Source organism: Periplaneta americana, chromosome 9 (assembly GCF_040183065.1).
Source record: "Periplaneta americana isolate PAMFEO1 chromosome 9, P.americana_PAMFEO1_priV1, whole genome shotgun sequence".
Lineage (NCBI taxonomy): Eukaryota > Metazoa > Arthropoda > Insecta > Blattodea > Blattidae > Periplaneta > Periplaneta americana.
In genome coordinates, this window is record NC_091125.1 from 137,100,039 (window position 1) to 137,120,486 (window position 20,448).

The 20,448-nt window shown below is 36.2% G+C and overlaps 1 protein-coding gene across 2 annotated transcripts in view; it reads right to left on the reverse strand.

The window, feature by feature from the left end:
- Positions 1 to 20,448, reverse strand: part of LOC138706544 (polyhomeotic-like protein 1) — a 366,549-nt gene that overhangs the window by 16,217 nt on the left and 329,884 nt on the right. Inside the window, exons 14-19 of one of the 2 annotated variants that reach the window (XM_069835973.1) lie at positions 16,900 to 17,083; positions 12,837 to 13,061; positions 9,586 to 9,711; positions 8,498 to 8,642; positions 6,470 to 6,614; positions 1,213 to 1,416 (exon numbers count right to left, since the gene is read on the reverse strand). In XM_069835973.1, coding sequence (XP_069692074.1) covers positions 1,213 to 1,416; positions 6,470 to 6,614; positions 8,498 to 8,642; positions 9,586 to 9,711; positions 12,837 to 13,061; positions 16,900 to 17,083 — 1,029 coding nt within the window. The remainder of the gene's footprint in view (positions 1 to 1,212; positions 1,417 to 6,469; positions 6,615 to 8,497; positions 8,643 to 9,585; positions 9,712 to 12,836; positions 13,062 to 16,899; positions 17,084 to 20,448) is intronic. The other variant, XM_069835972.1, reaches the window with a different exon arrangement.

Here is a 20,448-nt window from a genome sequence, read left to right on the forward strand (position 1 = left end):
CCGGGTAATCTTTTGGCGAATCATCGGACCTCACCACATCATTGTAGAAAATTACTAAATTGTAAAACTGTAAAAATTGTAAAATATTGTAAAAATTTGTAAATATTGTAAAATTTTGACTTGCTCCACATCTTAAAGCTTCATTGCTCATGTAAGATCTATGGAATATAATAATGAATGAATGAACGACCCCTTCCACTTTTCCCCTACTAGCTCACCAGACACTCTAGCGGGAGAGAGTGAAAATGGGGGGTTTGGGTGGGGTGACATCTAGTGGACAAAAGTGTAACTGAAAAAGTGAAAGCGACATCTATGAAGCAAAAGTAGAACTTCGTCCTTTTTTACTCTCCCTCTCTCTCCTAGCTCCATCTTTCTCTTTTTCTTCTTAAGACTTTGCTAAGGGTAGGATTCGATCTGTCGAACTTGTGAACGAAATGCAATGGAACGTACACACGGTTTTAAGCAACACTTTAGACTACTCAGCTACCAAGACGAATTGGAGGTGGAAGGAAAAATGAATCTACTTATGTTCAATGGGGACTAGCAGAATGTATTGTAGAAATGTAATGTGTGGCATTTCATGTTGGGGCATGATGTAGTCCTAAACTTTATCTCTCAAACTTACGATTCTACCCAAAATGAGGACGTAAGTGTAATAATGTTAACAGGTGAGTGATGTTTTATTCAAAGTTGGTGTGTGTTATTTCAGGGAAATACATACTACCTGAGTGTTGTGTGCTCAGCTAAATACGTCAGTGTCTAATGCACATTTAATTTTAATGTGGTTTTCATTGTAATGTGGTGGGCATGATTGAAGCAAGACAGGCTGGCAGTGAGCCACTGGGACGGAGGGCAGAGAGAGCAGCTGCCGTGTGGCGAGCGAGGTGCTGAGGGTGGGGACAACTTCCCCTATGCATTTTCTATATTGCGATTTATCCCTCTCAGTAAGTTAGAATTCTTTAGCATTCCATAAATCTACAAGCCAAGCTTTCCAGCTTTACTTCCTTTCCCTAACAAAGCCATTTTAAGGATTTTTATTGTTCCTAAAAATTAAATGTTCTCAGTTGAGTTTAATTATGTGAACACGCAAAATATAGGGGAATATTTTACACAAGATGTAGAAAAATAAAAAAATCTCAAATGTGAGCAAAGTAACATAAAAATATAGCTTATCTTTTTGTGTGACAAACATAAAGAGGGTATTGTACTAACCGTCCACTTGAGAGGATTCACCCTCTGTGCAGGTTGTGCTGTTGCTGAGACTGATTCTGAGGCAGAACTGTCTTCCATGTCGACCAGCGGTACATCTGGAGCCTCAGAAGGTGATAACGAGCTCTCAGGTCCAGATGCATTAGAATCATTCGTGTCTGTATTGTCATCTGTTGCTCCCGTTGTTGCCTCAGGCTGTCCATTAGCCTACGAAAAAACATGAAATGTTTGTCATTTTAAAATCAGGACTATAAAAATGGTTTAACTGTTATATCTTTCAGGCTCTAACCTCAATAGTTATAATTAATTTGAACACAAGTGATCAAAATGGCAGAATTTGCATTTAGTGATAAAATTATTTTAAAAAGTACCACACAAAAACAAGAACTTAAACTTATACACTAACAGCTTCAAGCCACACAAATCGCATACCTCTTTCGTAAATAAAGATAAAGGTAAAGTTTTCCCCTTTTCGCGCCATGACGGCGCTTGGGGGGCATGGAGGTAGAGCTCCATGTTTGCTAAATCTGAACCAGAAAACAGATTGACAGAATGAAGTAACATACTCACATACATAAAAACAATGAAACACTGAACAATACAATCCACATTATCAGTTCAGCAATGAAAGCCTATGAACTACTTTATTTAACTCTTTGAGTGCCAATCATAATTACATCGTGATCAGTGGCGGTTCCTCGGGGGAGGGAAGGGAGGAACGTCCTCCTCACATTTTCTTCTTTTGAAAGTAAATACCAAATAAAATATGTGCCTTGAAATTCGAGGAAGATTCGATAATTTTTAAGTTCACAGCTATAAGAAAAACTCGGTTGATCGAGTTTTAAACGACGTGCGCTCATGTGCTGTAGAAAACTGTGAGAAAGATGCGAGATTGTCTGTGTGGAGGAAAGGCACTCCATTCCTCCTCTACTGCAGTTAACACACATAGACAACAGCGCACTAGCGGCCAGAGAAAGAAGCAGAGTTTTAAAGCAAGTAAATGAAAGGAGCGGGAGGAGATCCTCCTCTGAATCAGTCATGGGTGGGAAATAGAAACCGACCGGTCGTGCAGCAAACTCGCTACCGCTGCCACCTAATGATGCTGCATTCAACCAGACTATAACACAACTAGGAGGAGACAGAACAAAAACAGTTTTAATGCAACGCTATGAAAGACACCATTATATTATAAATCAAAATATTATTCATTGAATTTTATATAGGCTACAATTCATGGTTTGAAACTTTCGTGGATATTTGAAAGTTAAAGTCGGGTTTATGTAAAACAAAGAGGAAGTAGTTCTATCTAGTTGGCACCTGAAATTCACTTCTATTCATTGTTTACTAGACAGGGCAACAGCCAAGTTGTCAGTTTTGTACAAATATATTTGAAACTGAAAGTAGGTACTCCAAACTACATCATTTTTAACATAAAAAATTAATCGGCCACCGGCAGCTTTGAACAATAATGATAGTATGACTTTACAAGAACTGACATTCTTCAAAAGCATGTGATATTGAACTTGTAAAATGTACATGTGGCAACACAGACCACGTGGGGGACAGTGTTCTCGCTTTCCTCAGATTATTTCCCATTCCCATTTCCGTAAAACGGTTCCGGTTACGAGTTAGTAGCTAGTCTCTTCCAACACGTGTGATGCTGTAGTGTGCTCGAAAAATGCTACGGGGTTGTGAATTTCCTTGTAATTGTTAATTTGCGCAATTATTCAACAATGAATGGAAGTGAAAACATAATATATTTTGGACAATTTAGGAAACTCAGTTTACAAGAACAGATTATTGCCATACAGAAGGGAAGGCCAACCCCAACACTACCTAGTCTTACATTATGCATGTAGGCTAATTTGTAGCATGTTTCATTCAAGAAGGTGTCATTTCGTGCTGTTAACTTCTTTCCTCCTCTTAAGAAATATGCAGGAGCCGCCACTGATCGTGATTTTATAATTTTGCTAGAAGCTACCGGTCACGATCTAATCGTGATATGTTTCAGTGGAGTGGCTCACTTGTGTAAATTTACTTGGCATTTTTCACGTAATATTATGTAAAGGGGGCCGGCACTAAGAGGGTTAAAAGACTGCAGCATACAACTATCTACGTAGTTATTTTATAATCTGACGTTCCTTGCTTTATTCTGCACCAAGCTTAAATATGACGCAAAACTTTCAATGCATTTCTATTGGTGAAGCTCATAGGTTATAACCCACAAATTCACAGAGTTTTTCCTCATTGTATTCCAAGTTTCTGAGTCACTTGTGAGGTAAAAGAGGGGTGATTTGTTGGAAAGCTCGAGTAATTTTTACTCTTAGGGTACGAACACGTTGGCGCCTAGCTTTAAAGCTAGCAGGCTCCGCTAGCAGTGTTTATGAAAGACAAGGAAGCTTGGTGTGCACAAATTGGAGCTTGTTTGCAGGTCGCTTTAATCTGTCAGCTGACTCACAGCTGATTAGGTCATCTCCTTGGAATCTCTGTGTAGACTTGATATCGCAAGGGATTCAAGTAGTGAGGACGAATTTGATTTATTAGACAGTGCAGAATCAAAGTGATTATTATTACAAGAATTCTTTTCTCGAGAGTGTTCCCTTCATCCTATAAATAATAAAGGGTTGCGTTTGGTGAATATTATCTTTTTAAATATCTGCGGAACTTTCCAGAAAAATGCATTAGCTACCCGAGAGTGGAAATCGAAACTTTCGATTATCTTCTCTATTTAACCAAAGATTTCATACAGAAGGCTTGGAAAAATTGCCAGGGAATCCTATTTTGCAGGAAGAACGGCTTATACTCACACTGAGGTAAACTGTACAATTCTTACAAAATAGTGCCTAGTGAACATTCTCAATAATTTGATTGATATTAGTTATTATTTATTTGTTTATTTTTTTATTTTTCGTGGTATTAAGTCACATATAGAAGAAAGCGATTAAACTCTTGAAATGAGGTCCAAGACTGCAAATCAGGCCTATTGGTGAACGACGATGTCCATTCATCCGAATTCATTAGTAGTTTGTAATTAAAAAATTAATTAAATTCTACCTCCAGTTTTGAATCTATACGAAAAGTTAATGTCGTGGCAGGTCTTTCGAACACACGAGCAATACGTTTTTCTACATCCAATGTGTGCAGTGTTTTAAAACTTTACAACCACTGACACAGGAGTGAAGCAAGCGGTATGCTCAAGGCGGAGCTTGACAGGCCGCTGGCTGATAGTCGGAGTAACCAAGAATGATATTTCCCGCTCCGTTTAACTTATCACGTCGTAGCATCTATGATATTCAAACAATCGCACTGCAATTTTTTGTATTGATAGATCAATGTCCAAGGGAAGCATAGAAAACAATTCGAAGTCAAAATATTGTTTTTAAAAGTGAGAAAAAAAATACTAACTTTGAAGTGATCTGCTTACAGAAAAAAATTTTCGGTAAGCGGTAAACTTTTTTGTTTTTCACGTTAGATGGGGGGTCAAAGCGAGAAAAATGTTGAGTAAGAATGGAAATTCGTTTTAAAAGTTACCGCTCCTCAAAATCTTTACTGGTTACCGAGTTACAGCCAATTAACGTCAAAACTAAATCACACGCGCATAGTTTAAAATAGAATACAAATTTGTGTAAATTAAAAAGCACGAATTACACAAATAATTGATAAAAGTCGTCTCTACTAATTACACAAGTCATCATTGACATCTGGTCCACAGATCACCTCTCCAATGCCTCTCTGCTCCACGCCAAGACTTGCGCTGCAAGCTTGAAAGAATGACTGAAACCATTCTTGGAGCTTACAGCGTGCTGGAAAGCTACCAGTAAAGCGACCATCCATGAGTCAACATGTGCGGTGTCATATGATTCTAGCGATTCATTTCCCCCACTACTGCTACCAGCTACTCTACCAGCTAGTCTACCATCGTCAACGTGTTCGTACCCTTAGAGCATGAGTGTTCCTGGATTTCTGTGAATAGACAGTGTCTTCAACAAAACCCCACACGAAGAAGTGAGGAGAGGGTAGATTTGGGGAGTTTGGGAGCCAAGCAATTGATCCATCATGACCACACCAAATAAGATTGAAAGCTGTATAGAAAATGACGAATCTCTCATGCCCTGAGGTGCACTATTTTACTGGAATACAATGTTCATATTATTGTCTTCCACGAGTTGTGGCAACACAAACAACTGCAACATATCCAAGTAAGAGCCATAGCATATTGACTTTTCTGCAAAGAAGAATGGTCCATACACGTTGCTGCAACTCACTCCACACCATATGTTAACTTTTGGACTTGACCTTTCAAGCTCGTAGACTTTCAGTGAAGAAAGAACTTCAGAAAGGTCTTATGCAATTGTGTATGTTTACTTGCCAAGAGACGAGACAAATTAATAATGGTAGACGGAATAGGTTGCTTCTTGTATTGGGTTTCGCCTGTGACCTCCTGCACGTTTTTTAACACAGAACCTGTTTCTACATATGTTCGATACCACAACATTATGGAATCATATTTAAATACATTACGCACACCATACTCACGTCGAAATTCTCTTCGAACTTGTTTAACACACTCAAATTTAGCATACCAAAGAACACATTGTAGCCATTTAAATCATATACGATTTTCATTTCACAATATGCATTGTTGATTTTCATTCTTGCCACGTATGAAAACTTCCATATTTTAAGCATAATATTACCAGCAATAAATTTCTTATACTATCATAATAGCTTTATAATAATAAATTAATATTATCCATACCCAAACAGATCAGCCTATATATTTTTTTTCGTAGATATATGAAGAGTCCACTGCAAGAATGATGGATGTCACTTTCTTGTCGAAAATGAACCAAGACTGCCAATGCATAGCTTAAGACATATAGAATGTACATAGAGAGTTATATGGCATTAACACTGGTAGTCATTGTCCAGTAATGATCGGAAAATCTCAGTTAAGCTTTGAGCGCTAAGCATTTCAAACTTTCAATAGCTTCTCCTGAAAAATGTATTCCAAATGACATCCATCATTCTTGCAGTGGAATCTTCATATGTATTATATGCACAGTTAAATGTATGTAAAATCATCACCCAACACATAATTTTCAAAGAATGTTACCTTCGCACATAATGTTCCTTATATTTCGCACACAAATTCTAGTTCTAAGATTTATAATAATATGTTAAGGATAATAATAATAATAATAATAATAATAATAATAATAATAATAATAATAATAATAATGTGAATCATCATACTTACCCATTCCTGGTTCTTCCCAGGCGCTGGTTTCTGCCACTGTTGGTCTTTAACCTCAGGTATCGTTCCCTTCTTTGTCTGTGTATCCCCTCCTTGGTTGGAGTTAGGTTTGAACATACCCAACCGCTTGCTGCAACCAACGTTGTACCTGATGTTACAGAACGCATTATGCATTCATCTCTAATATAGGGGGAAACTACATAAACACAATGTAAGTCTGGGACATACGAGACAATATTTAAATTGCTTCTAAGAAACATCCAGTAAACATTACTAATAGTTTGTGACTTTTGGAGAATTGTAGAGACAAACAGGGTGTGTAACTGTGTACACAGAAATGAGGACATAGAGTGATAAATAAGTACCAGTAATTACCGTATTCTTTCGAATAACATGCACTTTTTCCTGAAACATATAAGTAAAAAATATGGGTGTGTGGCTTATTCGAAATTAAGTTGGCAACACTGCCCAATTTTCCTCCCATGCAACTCGTAAAGTGGTAATGCATGCCATTAACTTTTTGTGTGGATATTTCAATTGTTAACATTTGCATTAGCAATATATGTGTTAGAATTAAGTTCAAGTGTGATAACTGTATAGTTTGTGCATCTCATATTTTAAATTCTGAAAATAAGTACTACTGAAAAAAGAAAAGAAGGAAACTTAAATTATCGAAGATGCAAAGGAACATGGAAATTGTGCTGCAACCCTAAATCTGATGTAAGTGAAAGTTGAATCAGAGACTGGAGAAAAAAGAAGGCACTGTTGTTAAATACCACTAGAAATAGGAGAGCTTTTCGTGGTTAAAAGTTAAATTTCCCAGTATGGAGACCAAACTAATTAAATATATTGTGACGGCCACGTGAGACTCGATCTCACGACCGACGGAGGAAGTGCAAGGTCGGCCGGCGCGGAGGTTGCACGCGCATCTGCTTCCTGTGGCATGTGCTGTGGCTTAGGGAGTAGAGTGGAGTGAGGAGAAAAATCCAGAGAAGTCTGGATAGCCGTTATCTCCTAGACATCTGTCGACCGACAGCAAACTCTCCAGAAACTATAGTTTGGATATAAAAGAGAAGACGCAAGTCATTCAGTCAGTCAGTAAGGCAGTGTTGTTAAAGTCAGTGGAGAGCAAGCCAGACAGTCTTGTGTAGCAGTGAAGCCAGCTTCGAGACCAGAGCGCGACTTGAGTTGTGTCCGTAACTGTGGAGCCTGAAGCCCGGAGTTCGAGTGCAGTGGACCGCAGTTGGGGGACCTGAGTTCGAAGTGCAGCGGATCGTCTCTGAAGGTCTGGGGTTCGAGATTCTGTGAACGCGAGTGACTGAGCTAGAAGAACTAGCCAAGAAAAACGAGCTGTGAACTGAGAACTGACAGTTCTGTGTTGTAAATAGTGCTTTGTGAATATTAGTTAAGATTAACAGTTCATTGTTGTTCGTAATAGTCCAAGTAAATTGTCATTGTCGTTTGTGGAGTGCAATAACGAACGCTGTGTTGCTGTGCAGAGAGCAAATCCCATTGTTGATGGGAGTGAAGTTAAATTGTAGAGAGTGAAGAGTTATTGTTGAGATAATAAAATTACATTGTTGTCTAGTAATAAAACAATATAATGGAGAAACAGCAGCTTGGCTATGCAATTTCGACATAAATGTGCCAAATAAAAGCCCGACTATACCACGGCAAGAAAATATAAAAAATTTCAAGGCCAGGCAGGGGTTGGCTTTTAAGAATATTTGAATGCAACAACCTCAGGGTATTTGCATTTAATTGTTTTCAATTTATCGTGAATATATTGTTGAAAATTCGTTTTTGTAAATTTTCTTTTTTTTTTTTTTTTTTCAAATGTAAATTATAAAGACACATGTAAACATAAATATAAATTAATTAATTAATTTCCAGGAAAGATAAAGAATAATTATTGCAGAAGTTTAATTTGGCAGGGAAATTACTATTTCCTGCACACAGAAAGTTGTAAATTCTCACAGTTACTCAGATAAATTCGCCACAAGTGTGGAGCAAGCCTCTTAACGAAATTACCTCTTTGCACACGACATGGAGCAGAACCGCTTGGACTTCTTGAACTTGGAACGCTGGTCAACCTTCCCACAGAACTCGCATTTCGCTAGCTCACCCTTAGTTCCTGTTGGCACCTGCATCAGCAAATCTGGGGCATGCTTCTTCTCTGTGAAAAACAATTAATTTTATGAATAAGCTCTAATACAAACACACTTAAATGTTCAGAATTTCATTCTTGAATTCCTTATAGGAATGGAAGCATAGTTACATAATGTAACTTCTGACTCAGAAAGGTTTATTTCTGACTATTTTCATCAATTATCAGACATATTTATAACAATAGATATAATCTCATTTACAGTTTCCAAATAATAAGCCGAACTAGAGCTTATAACTGCTGTACAGTACACTTATTACGTAAGGACTTAAAGAGTAGTGGTGAAATGAAAATGATAAAAACTTGAGTACTTAGAAAAAATCTGCCTCAACACAAATTCCATTGATACTTGCTGAAACTGAAGCAAGATCTCTACTGTGAAAAGCTGATAGAGTAATGCGAAAAAGTAATGAACAAAAATAAAATAACAATATTATGTCATTTTAAGAGGCTTCTTTATATTGTTCTCCTCTTTTAAAAGAGTCCGTGACATATACTGTATAAAAGGCAGTTGGCACAAAAAAAAATTATGATACAGAAGAACAAATTCTAAACTCACGCTTTACAAGTTTCATGGTATATTCTTGTACTCTGGCAATGTTAGATATGAGCAGACACGATCTGCTTTCTGTTGAAAGAAGTGATGGAGTAAACCAATTCTGTAGTCTGTCCATGAAAACCATGACATACAACCAATATGGTCTAAGAATAGATACCGGGTTTCATGCTCTGAGGCTTTGTCTGGGCAGGGTTTGAATCCCGTTTGAACCAATAATCTGATTTGGACTTTTTTCCCCGTCTAAATGCATCCAGAACATAGTAAAATCAGTGGTGTACATTGCAAGAAAACAACCAAATGAGTGAAGCTGACACCAAAAACACCATGTATACAAAAATACGGAAACTATCATAGTAAGTCAAACCATGTCAGCTACAAGGGTTGGATACTTACTTGGAGGCTCATCCCCATCAACCAGCTGTTGGTGTTCTTTATCCGATAACTGCTGATTATTTGGCTTTGATACTTGTACCAAGTCATTAAGAAGGGATGATCGATTGACAGCAAATGGCTCAGAAGCTGAAAAGAACCAAGTGCTTTTATTATAAAAATGGCATTTCTAATTTGATGATGTGGGTTCTTATCAGTTATATAGAAATTTTCCTCACAAGACAGGAGTAATACAATGTCTGGTCCTACACATTAGTATAATAAACAAGCAAATTTCCATTCTCATTTGTTAAAAGATATAAGGCAATTATAAAAACAACTTCGATCATCAAGTTTATGATATCTCCAATAGAATTTATGTATCATACTGTATATTTAATTGTTATTAAAAAAATGTTGTTATAACTACTTTATTATTAACATGGCCAATTTTTGCAAAGTTTGTACACTAAGCTTGAGTTCGTAATAATTTGTATAGTGAAAAATAAACAGCTTATACAGTATATATGAAAATATTTTCTTACCTTGCACTTAGCAAAAGCATAAAGTTAGGCCAATGTATTAGGCAGGGGTCCAGCAAAATTCACATCATGTGAAAGGGGTCCTCGAACTCATAAGATTTAAAAATTGCTGTTCTAGTCTATATAATATTGTGTCATTTGTTTTCCGGCATCCTGTGTTTCTAGTATTGATTTTTTTCCTTTTCCTTATTTCCTTGATTAGCTTGTTTTATTTTCTAACTTCTTTCATAGATGGCGTTCTTTTATACGCCATTTTCTAACTTCTTTCTTGATATGTAGAGCAAGATTTTTCGATTAGCGATTCGTGTTTCTGATTGGTGGCTTTGTTTCCTTGATTTGTTATTTGTCAATTTTTTATTTGAAATTTTTCTGTTACGTCAGTGTTTCCGGCTGACCGGACATCAGTCAATTATCTATTGTTTTTGAGCGCTCCATGTCTGTTCTTTTTATTTGCTTATATTCAAATCAGGTTTTCATATTTGCATAATATCTATATATAAATATATTTACATTCCTTGTTGTTTTTTGATAAAAGTTTATTTGTTATTACCTCTTTTATTAATAAATTTATCAGGTAAATATTTAATTTGTAAGTTGTTATTTGATATCCCTCTCATCCACTGAGATGATCAGCTTATTTAACGGTTTACGACGGGGAAAACCAGAAGGGCCCCATTACAATATACACTTGGAAATTCCATCACAGAGTCCCACTACATGTACGTGTCAAATCTGAACACATACTGTGATATCATACCATTATCGATTACCTCATAAATGGGAGAATTAAAATGCATATTATTTACAATATAGAGATTTTTAATCAAAACACATTCTTTTCACTTCTAATTAATTAAGGATCACGAAATCTATTTAAAAATAAAATATACAGTAATGCATGTTTCCTATTTACAGTAAAACTTCATTTATACATTTCTCACTTACACGTTTTTTTTTCATACTTCATTTCATTTCTCATTTATATGTTTTTCACACTTATACCTTTTTTTTCTGAAGCGGGGCAAAATTCCTATACTTTCCATGTTAATTTATTTCAACGTTTTTCACACTTATATCATCATATTTTAAACTCCAAGAGGTACAAAACTTCATTTCTAATTAAATTTTCTCGAAATTAGGTTTGCTGTCAAAATTTAAGCACGCGAGAATACCGTATTTACACCAAGATTCACGTTAATTTTTTTTTTAATTTGTAAAAGCTTAACGAAATATGAAATTAAATTTTAATTTAATCAGAAATTATTATTCGTACAGAAACGGGGGTGATTAATAGATGTGAGGAGTATAAAGATAGAAATAATTAATTTAACGTAGTCTAATTTTGAAGTACTTAACTGTGGTATTAATTTCCAAATTAATCCAAATCTCTGTAACAACATAATGTGGCCGGTTTTGATATTCCTGGAAATTCGAAGCTGCCCATTCTTGTCTCTGCACATGCTAGCTTTGCACCTAAATTGGTTATGCGCCAGTGGGAGAATCAATTTAGAGAGGGGAGAGAAGTACGTGCAGAGGAAAGAAATGGAACATTTTAAACACTGAGAATCTAGATCCAAAGCTGTGACTGCATTGAATACAACACCCCTCCAAACTTAAAATATTTTAACAGCAGACTCAACCTGATATGACAGGAAGATTCCTGATTGGTTTTTAAATTCCAATGACTGGAAGAAAATTGTGTTTGTAACCGACTTTTTTTTTTATAAAATAATCATGTGTTATTAATTAATGTTATTTCAGATGTAATTAAAATGCCATTTCAGTTACACATCTTTCTCCCTTACAAGTCTTTTACTTCAGATCCCCATAAAAACGTATAAATTAAGTTTTATTGTATTACCCAATATATTTACCGAAAAATAGATGAAGATTAATGACAGCAGTGAATTTTGAGATGGGGGAGAAAGAGCATGCAAATTAATGTCCAGAACTTTTCATTCAGGGCCACTTACTCAAATCCAATGCAAAATACATTTAGGAAGAATTTCAGACATTGTCAGTATATAGTACATTATGCAACGAGCCTATAATGGTAGTAATTAAGACGCGAGTATGTTTACGAAACGAGCACAAGCGAGATTCATAATTTTCATATGAGCGTCTTAATTACCATTATAGGCAAGTTTCATACGACATTTTATGCTCGACCATATTTCTAACTTGAAATTATTCATAAGTATTCATGTTATTCTTATCTGACTGAGGAGCAGAACTGACCTTGTGCAATACCTCGTAAATTGTGAGATGTGCGCAGACGCGAAAGTATTGATTTTTTCCGAGAAACAAATGTCGACATTGACCTTGATATAATCTAGAGAGTAAAATAAACATTAATCTTGATATAACCTTGAAATTGAATTAGACACTGAAAAACGAGATGACAAATTGAATTTATTTGAATATTATTTACAATAACGCTAACTATTATAGTAACAGAACTGACTTTATTTCAAATATAGGTGATTTATTGATTTACTGTTGTCTTTCGATTGCATATCCGAGAATAATCGATACTTCCGCTTTCATATTGCTATAATGGTATTTTCTGATTGGTGGAACACCTGAACTTTAATGAATAGATGTACTTTAATGAGGTCCATTAAAGGGCTGCTACCAGGTGTATAATTACTACATTTCGGCATGGTCGAGCATTAAAGTATTCATGCTATTCTATAATATAAGAAGAAACATAACAAAGTTATTTGTATTTACATTGTGTACCTTCCTGAATGACGAATCCTTCTATGACGTGCGTCAGAACTTGAGGTTTCACCATGGCCTTGGGAGGGTTCTTGTCTCTCTCCCTCTCACCACGGACTTCCTCTACAGTGACTCCATTTTCCACCAGCGGTGTTGCGCTGCCTGAGTCCACACAGCCATTCACAACTTTCTCCTCTTTCGGATGAGAAGTGCTGGTGGCAGTTGCACTCTCCGGAGCTGTAATGAGCATCAGAACATGAGAATCAACTTTATACATATTTCATTTAATGTATTTTCATGTTGTTATTATTTTTTATATAAAACCTAACTCAATGACGGATTCTTCACTAATTACTCCAAAAACATCTGGAACCTTCTATTTCTTTTCCCCACAGAGCTCTCGTAACTACTGCCATCTTCAACCTATATCACCTCTTCTTTATTAGGCCACTTCTTGGGCATATCTCCCAAGTTTTTCTATACGGGCTATTTCATCTAAAATAAACCGAAATATAGAGAAAATTGACCTTGCAATTTTTAAATACAATGAAACTTTTTCTGTCCGTTGACAACTGTGATACAATGCTTTGTGCAAGTTTGAGGCATCAGAACTTCATTGTGTTTAAATTAAAAATATTTTAATTTATCGTATTTTCATAAAATTAGCAACTTTTAATTTTGTGACTTCGAAACCCTTTCATGCAATGATCAAAATCATGGTTTATTTTGATGCTGAGAAATTAAAGTTTATATTGACATGTAAACAGTTTTTCTTACTTTTTATGGAAATGTAGAAATTTAGATTTTTCTTCATTAAGACGCCTTTGCCCGCGAAAAAATATTTTTAAAATATATGGTTAGATTCCGCATTGAAAGTACAAATAAACACTTATTTTTTAATGGTGCACCGTTGATAAGAAAGTATTGAAAATATCAAATAAATAAAATAAATAGTACACGCGTGAACTAACCAGCTTACTGTAGGTAGTCGAGACAAGCAAGGCCAGGAGACAAGCACGTGATGTTTCGTCTAGTAGCGCATAGCTGGGCTAGCTTTATCACAAGTTTTCATAAACACAGGAGTAAAATGACGCCCAACGCTCGCTTATCTTCAGCTCTCGGCTAGTGCGTGCGGTACTGCGCCATTTAAGTCTAGGCATGTGAAAATAATTTATTTAATACCCTCGAAACTCATTGCCGAGCCACTAAGCAAACAATGCCGAATCCCTCTTAATAATGCAAGGTTTTTTCTCAATATTTTTTACATTTTTACAAATGGGCAAAAAGCCTAAAAGTAAGTAAAATCAGATTATCTGTCGCTCTGTATACAATAAAAATAAGAATTTCTTATCATAACCTACCAAATGTCAGCTTCAAAATGAGCTCCCGTTCAATGTTCTGCAGTAAATGGTTCCAGAGTTCTGAGCGCTGAAAGAGGCTTGTTTTTATAAAATACGCTAAATTTGTCGCTCAATAGTACGAAAACCGTTTGACTTTCGATAGTATATTTTTGAAAATGCACTGTCCTCAGCACCTTGTATAAATAGGGAAAAAATTAGAGTATTAAAAAATCCGAGGTTTTTTACTGATCGATTTCACATGGAATAGCCCATACAGAATCGTTAACCAGGCAGTCTTGACACGACAGAGCCTCTGATCGGATGAATGAGACAATTAATCTTGTTCAGCTTCTCTTCACTTCTGTAATTCTGAAATTCAAGGATTAGCATGTCTTTTCCCTATGTCCCCAGTCATTTCTCTGCTTCAAGAGAGTGTTTTTCTGAGCATCCTTAATGAAGAAGGGAAATTTCCCAATATGTTCCAACAAGATGGTGCCCCACCGCAATACGGTAATAGAAGTTCTAAGAAAAAAATTTAAGGGTATGTTCGAGAAAAATAATGGCTACCAAACCCTCTGCAAAGTCCCTCAAGTTTTGGAAAGGCCAAACCATAAGTGAACTTGATCATGTGAGTGTTAGTGATATATCCCTCTTCAAATATGCAAGGTTAACATTGTGAGGTGTAGAACGTTCCTTTTCTCAATACAGTAGAACCCCGATTATCCATCACCCTATTAACCGATTGGTGGATTAACCGTCTGTCTTTCTCTTGCTTTTTTCTGCAGAAATATAATAAGTACTGTACCTTGTATAAGCACGTTATTTTTTTTTTGTAGGGAGTGTTATTACAAGCTTTTTCCCCTACACAGTATGGTCTATTGTTCGAATTGTCGTACTGTGTACCTTTTATATAAAATGTTTTCTACGGGTGTCAAAAGAACACTCATTGTGCTAAGAAACAAAAAAAAAATAAAGTGTAGCCTAAATAATTGAGTGATTTGGGGAAAGATGAACTGTGGCTCATCTCGCATCAGAATACGAGATTGGAGTGTAGAAAGTATGTAAATTTACAACACGAGATCTCCACAGACAGCCATTGTAAGGAGTTTCCTTGCCCCTTAAAAACCCGTCGTTGATAACCAGACTTAAATTGTGAACTTCTGATCCACTATCTAGCATGTTCAACGCAACACCAGCAAAACCATGAAGGTAATTACAAAAGTCTAAATATTATTCACTAAATTTACGAAAATATTTCATGGTACGGATTATCCGATTTTTTCGATTAACCGTTCAGCCCACACCCTTCATTATCACGGATAACAGAGGTTCCACTGTATAAGGCATTGCTCTCAGATAATAGGCAAGGATTTGTGATCCACAATCTGGAGATGATATTTGTTGTGGACTGCAACTCCAGTCAGCATTTTACATCTGATCTGATCAATTGGCATTCATACAGTCCTCTCCATAGATTAAAAACTCAAAAAAGTTTCATATCCATGGTTCAAGAATTGGAACAGAAAATCAACGTCCCGAATTTAAAAGAAAACTTACAAATTAAATCAAACCCTTTAACACCATTAAATATAGAGTATAATCTAAATTTAACAGAAGAAATACTGAAATCGCAAGTAAACATTGAAATAATGAAACAATTGTCTTTAGAGACAATTAATATTAGGTACCCTCCACAAAATTGGCTTCATTTATACACCGATGGATCCTTGATCTCTAGGGAACAAGGTGCAGGTGTTACGTGCTGTCTCTTCTCACTTTATAGATCTCTTGGATATGGAACAACAAGTTTTGATGGAGAAATCACTGCAATAAGTGAAAGTCTCAGGAATCTTCTCTGCCACATCAATAAATTTAAAACTGCAGTTATATTGTCAGACTCCAAAGCAGTTATTCTATCAATAGTCTCTAGACACACACCTTCATCTCTAATAGCAGAAATAAATAAAATGCTCTCTCAACTAATAACACTCAATAAAAGAATTGTATTCCAATGGGTACCATCCCATTGTGGAATCCTGGGAAACGAGAATGTGGATGTTTTAGCAAAGAAGGGCAGCACTGCTACTTACAGACCTGTTACTAAATCTACGTATTCCTCTGTGAAAAGATTGATTAAATCTACATACTTAGACTTCAACAAACAAAATTCGATAACACAATCTCAAAGGGAAAAAATGGAACTCTCTGCATCATAATCCACAGTTGATTCCCGATTTACCACGCAAATCGTCTGTAGCTGCATTTAGATTGGTAACAGACCATGACTGTTTGGCCAAGCATCTGCATAGAATTGGAATATATCAGTCTCCTAACTGTCCATTGTGCAACTCAAATCAAGAAATGGATTCAGAACATCTCAAAATCTGTGTGTCAGTTGCTAACCATGACAATATCTTTGAAAAATATTGGAGTGCAAGAGGTCAAATGGCTTTACTGTCAAATGCCTGGCATTAGAAAACAACAACAACGACATCTGATGTTTAGCTTCAATTGGTGAGTTAAAAATCCGAAGTGACCAACATGGCTTCTCTGCAGACTATCTCCATCGCCATTTGTCACTTCTATTCAGTGGAAAATTATTTGACGCAAATGTATAAACGGGGAAAGTAACAAGAAAGTTGCTTGATGTTAAGCACTTGAAACTACTTAAACCCAGCTCGATTAGACCAGACAACATTAAAATCCATCGGCAAATACATAAAAGCAGGACATACCATCGGGTTCAGGGATATCCTGCGTGTCCATGGGGGTGACCTGGGCCTGTGTGGACACCACAGTGGTCGAACCCTGTGCTGCCTGTTCTTCGATGCCTTTGCTTACTGTATCATCGCGAGTTGTTTGTGTACCCATTGAACCCACGGGTGCAGTTGGTGGAGCCAGACTTGTCACCTGCATTTGCTGCAACAAACAAAATAGCACCAAACTAGTTTATTTCAAGTTAAAGGAAAGCAACATAGCCTTTGAATAATTTAAATTTCACAAATACAAGCATTATTTTCTGATTCAAATAATAATTACTGCATTAAAATAATTTCTTTGTGGGAAGCAAATTGAACTAGGCCCTAATGCAACACTTTCCAACTAAGCCTACTATTCAACACAGGAATTGGCACGTGTCTATATGAACCTGTTGGTGGAGGGCACTTTAAACATCTATTATGAAGTAAATCTAGTCTTTCAGGTGAAGCCCCCTGTAAAGGGGGCTTCACCTGAAAGACTAGATTTGCATAATATATACGTTACTGTGCACGTTAACAGAAAACCACAATTCCAAGTCACACAGAGATTGTGTGCACTCGTTGTGGGTCTCTGGCGTTTCGTCAGCCCACGCGAGTTGTGTGGATATAAAGGGAAAAGTTGAGACGGTGTCGGGTGGAGTTCCCGGGTAGCTCAGTGGTAGAGCGCTGGTACGTTCAACCAGAGGTCCCGGGATCGATACCCGGCCCCGGAACAATTTTTCCCTTGAAATTACTCACATCTATTATGAAGGTTAGTATCACCTTTACTTTTTAACTTTGCTCTAGAGTATGCCATTAGGAAAGTCCAGGATAACAGAGAGGGTTTGGAATTGAACGGGTTACATCAGCTGCTTGTCTATGTGGATGACGTGAATATGTTAGGAGAAAATCCACAAACGATTAGGGAAAATACGGGAATTTTATTTGAAGCAAGTAAAGAGATAGGTTTGCAAGTAAATCCCGAAAAGACAAAGTATATGATTATGTCTCGTGACGAAAATATTGTACGAAATGGAAATATGAAAATTGGAAATTTATCCTTTGAAGAGGTAGGAAAATTCAAATACCTGGGAGCAACAGTAACAAATATAAATGATACTCGGGAGGAAATTAAACACAGAATAAATATGGGATATGCCTGTTATTAGACTATTCGGTTGAGAAGCTTTTATCATCCAGTCTGCTGTCAAAAAATCTGAAAGTTAGAATTTATAAAACAGTTATATTACCGGTTGTTCTTTATGGTTGTGAAACTTGGACTCTCACTTTGAGAGAGGAACACAGGTTAAGGGTGTTTGAGAGTAAGATGCTTAGAAAAATGTTTGGGGCTAAAAGGGATGAAGGTACAGGAGAATGGAGAAAGTTACACAATGAAGAACTGCATGCATTGTATTCTTCACCTGAAATAATTAGGAACATTAAATCCAGACGTTTGAGATGGGCAGGACATGTAGCACGTATGGGCGAATCCAGAAATGCATATAGAGTGTTAGTTGGGAGGCCAGAGGGAAAAAGACCTTTGGGGAGGCCGAGACGTAGATGGGATGGTAATATTAAAATGGATTTGAGGGAGGTGGGATATGATGGTGGAGACTGGATTGATTTTGCTCAGGATAGGGACCTATGACAGGCTTATGTGAGGGCGGCAATGAACCTTCGAGTTCCTTAAAAGCCAGTAAATAAGTAAGTATTATGAATGTTAGTACAGGACACAATAATTTATTCCATTTCTTTGAAAAAAGTTTGGGTAATTTTGAAGATACGATGGAAATGTACGACGTCATACAATTCCTCGGCCACATATCACTTAAATAATTCCAACTAATTCACTAATCATGTCACATACCTCGGCTTAATGTCACTTAGCTATCCCCTCATTTAACCCATCTAACCCATAAAGAAATTTAAATCAGACATTGGCCCCTCTCTCTTCTATGGCACCATACTTTTCCGGAAATCTTTAAAATTACCAAAGTTTGTTTCAAATCAATTGAGATGAGACGAGCCGGTTTTATCTGTCGAACTCTGTAGCCTACTGTACTTCGGGTCTCTGCACATACATCTTATAGACTATCATAATCATGTATGAAGTATGGTATAGTATACTATACTCTCAGGACTCAGGAGGCTATTACCAAATTATCATTACTAACTCACTCCTAATTCTGACTTAACGTAGGTCTAGTCTCTCATCAGTTATTGTATTATTGTTACTAATCTGTGACTAGTTATTTGCATTTCATCACTGGCTTTATTACTTTAATATAATCTAAGTTTTTTTCATACTGTAAATACTTTTGTTTACCGAGATTTACATGTAATATTTGCTTGATATCATTTGTTGAGTAGTATTGGATTGTAAACTGTTTAAGTTTAAATTATTATTATTATTGTATTACTACTGTTATTTTTTTTCTCTACTCTGTAATTACATTGTTGAGTGGATTAAATAAATAAATAAATTTCAGTACAGTATGTTCATGAATTGAGAGAATGACCTCAACCTCACACTAATATTTGAATGAAGCTATTATCTACTGATGTCACCTCACACCTGTGGCTTTGGAATAGAAATTCCTAAAAAGATGTCAGCAATCTCCTTCATTTCATTCCAACGAGGGTTCCTCTGTAGAATCTTCTTGAACTTTAATCTGATGGAGTCACCCACATCACCCGGTATTATGAAAAGTTCTTTCCCCACACTGCGAGCCATTTTCACAGCTTCCACAAGGAGTTCTATTGCCTCCGCAACGTAATCTAAATGAACACGAAAAACTAAAGTTTAACTGAAAAGATTCCCGCTTCTAGTGTAAACTATTTAAGCGCGGCAACAACACACATTATTGAGATGAATTTGTAGTTTAAAAATAGCACGCAAAACGTTACTCTATAAAAGCTGATTGTTGGCTTGGTGACATTCACGATTGTCGACCGTATTGCTCCAATTAACATTAATATTATTATTTATATATTCAGCTATAATGAGAAATCATTTATTAAAGTTATAAATTCCACGACTGTTTTTATGTAATTCTGCTATTTTAGGCACTTAAGTAGGCAATGTAAACAAAATGGGCAATAAAGTTTTAAATAGGCGTTTATAGACAATAATAGCCATACGTATTTCACTGAACAAATATTAGGGTTAGGATTATTTATTAGGGTAAATTAAGGCCGTCAGGTGTTCTCTTCGATTTCAACATACATCAACCTGATGTACCATGTAATTCGTACAACATAATAAAATTATTACATTCAATGAGATTAGCTATATGATATAATATGTCACAGATGTTAGTAATAGTATAACATAATTTACAATTTTGAAAACATAGACTATCGGTACTCTCTCTCCCCCCTTCCCCCCCTCTCTCTCTCTCTTGTACGGAGGAGGGACCCGAAGGCTCATACTGCAGCCTGAGGCTTACTGTGCTTATCTTACTCTTAACGTAGAATAAATAGCCTTACAGAAAAATAACGTATAGGCTTAGAATTAACGAAACAATATTACAAGTAAAAATAAAT